This window comes from Elephantulus edwardii, unplaced genomic scaffold, assembly GCF_000299155.1.
Source record: "Elephantulus edwardii isolate Elephantulus edwardi_28Jun2011 unplaced genomic scaffold, EleEdw1.0 scaffold00286, whole genome shotgun sequence".
NCBI classification, from domain to species: domain Eukaryota; kingdom Metazoa; phylum Chordata; class Mammalia; order Macroscelidea; family Macroscelididae; genus Elephantulus; species Elephantulus edwardii.
The window spans coordinates 714,644-716,491 of record NW_006400036.1 but is presented as its reverse complement, the minus strand read 5'-3'; the positions used below and the strand labels follow the sequence as shown (position 1 = coordinate 716,491).

Here is a 1,848-nt window from a genome sequence, read left to right as displayed (position 1 = left end):
CGAAACCTATACTTGGACCAAGAGGCAGTCGTCAGAACAGAGCTTGGCAACACTGCATGGTTCAAAATTGCGAAGGGTGTACACCAGGGATGTGTCCTATCTCCACACCTTTTCAACCTGTATGTAGACCAGATTATCTGAGAGGCTGAGCTCTATTAGGAGAAGTGTGGCGTCAGGATTGGTGGAAGATCTATTAACAATCTGCATTATGCAGATGACACAACCCTGCTTGCTAAAACTGAGGAAGACCTCATGCACGTGCTGCAGAGGGTCAAGGACTGCAGCCTTCAGGATGGACTAAGGCTTAATGTCAAGAAGACAAAGATTTTCACCACTGAACCAATTGGCAGCATCAGGATGGATGGCAAAGAGATTGAGATTGTTCACAGCTTCAGTTTGCTCGGCTCCACAGTCAACACTCTTGACACCAGCAGCCAGGAAATAAAAAAACATGTTGTGATGGGAAAGTCTGCTGTTAGGGACCTCTCTAAAGTACTCAAGGGCACTGGTGTCTCTCTGGGGACTAAGGTGCATCTGATACAGGCCATGGTCCTTGCAATCACTTGTTATGCATCAGAGAGTTGGACAATGACTAGGGAGGATAGAGGGAGAATTGGTGCCTTTGAGCTGTGGCGCTGGAGAAGAGTATTGAATGTATCCTGGACTGGCAAGAAAACAAACAGATTCACCCTGGAGAGGGTTAAACCAGGCTACTCCTTGGAGCCAAGGATTCTGGTGCTTTGTCTGACGTACTTTGGACATATTGTAAGGAGGGACAGGTCCTTGGAGAGGGACGTTATGCTTGGTAAGGTGGAGGGACAGCGCAGGAAGGGAAGACCCTCTATGAGGTGGATTGATTCAGTGACTGGGGTAATCGGGATGGGTGTGTCAGAGGCAGTGCGATTGGGGTGTTGTACATAGGGTCACTATGAGTTGCAAACGACTCGAAGGCACATAACAACAACCATTGCTCAGTGACTATCTTTTTTTTTTTTTTTTTAAGAGTTATAACTGAATCTTTATTTAAGTCTTATGTGCCCACTTAGCGTTTTCCACCAACTCGGAGAACAGAAACTTTCACAGGCTTCACAATTTTTTGTTTAGGCGCTGCTTTTTTGAGCGCTTTAGTAGCAGCAATTGCAGCAGTCTTTTTAGATACTTGTTTAGCCTTTTTTGCTTCCTTGGCAGCCCTGATAGCCTGTTCTCGTTGAGCCTTTCTAACTTCAGGCTTTTGATTCCTCTTGGCCATTATATCAGCAAGAGATTCACCAGTGATGGCCCTTTGGAATTTGACTGCTCGGCTGGTTCTTTTCTTTTGAATTTCTTCCGACTGGCCCTTTTTGTGCTTCCTTCTGTAGAGGACAGTCCAATTTATCTGTCGTGGATTCCTTTTGGAAAGGAAAGCCGACTCGCATTTTACATTAAGAAACTGGAACACATTCCCGTCGGTCCTGGCGTAGCGCCTTCGGTGCCCGGGGTAGATCTTGTACCCGCTGAAACTGCGCAGCTCGACCTTCATGGCTGCGGCTTCAGGGAAACCGGGAAGATGGCGAAGAGAAAGAGAGGATTATGGGCTTCAGTGACTATCTTGTAATTAACTGGGGAGTACATATGTACCCTATTAATCTTTTTATGTTGCCCTTAACCTTGTATCTCTTATCCACCAGTCCTGACCAAGTCCCAGCTCAGACCTCCCACTTGTAGCTCCCCTAACCTCCTGCCTGTCAATCATCATTTTGCAGCTTCAGTTCCTGCTTCAGCTGTATAAAAATGCTTTCTCCAGTACTCTCAGGTCGAGTGGCCAATTTCAGTCTGGAATTTGGACATATTTCTCAGGCCAGACCATCT

The 1,848-nt window shown here is 46.4% G+C and overlaps 1 protein-coding gene across 1 annotated transcript; it reads right to left on the bottom strand.

Annotated features, from left to right (window-relative positions):
- Positions 1-1,042: 1,042 nt before the first annotated feature.
- On the bottom strand, positions 1,043-1,519 carry LOC102863750 (60S ribosomal protein L24-like). The gene has a single exon (XM_006900497.1). It carries the CDS (start codon positions 1,517-1,519, stop codon positions 1,043-1,045), a length of 477 nt encoding a protein of 158 aa, XP_006900559.1.
- Between the last annotated feature and the right edge of the window lie 329 nt (positions 1,520-1,848).

Excerpts from the sequence above, each read along its gene's own strand:
- LOC102863750 (XM_006900497.1), bottom strand. The coding sequence starts at position 1,519 with ATGAAGGTCGAGCTGCGCAGTTTCAGCGGGTACAAGATCTACCCCGGG.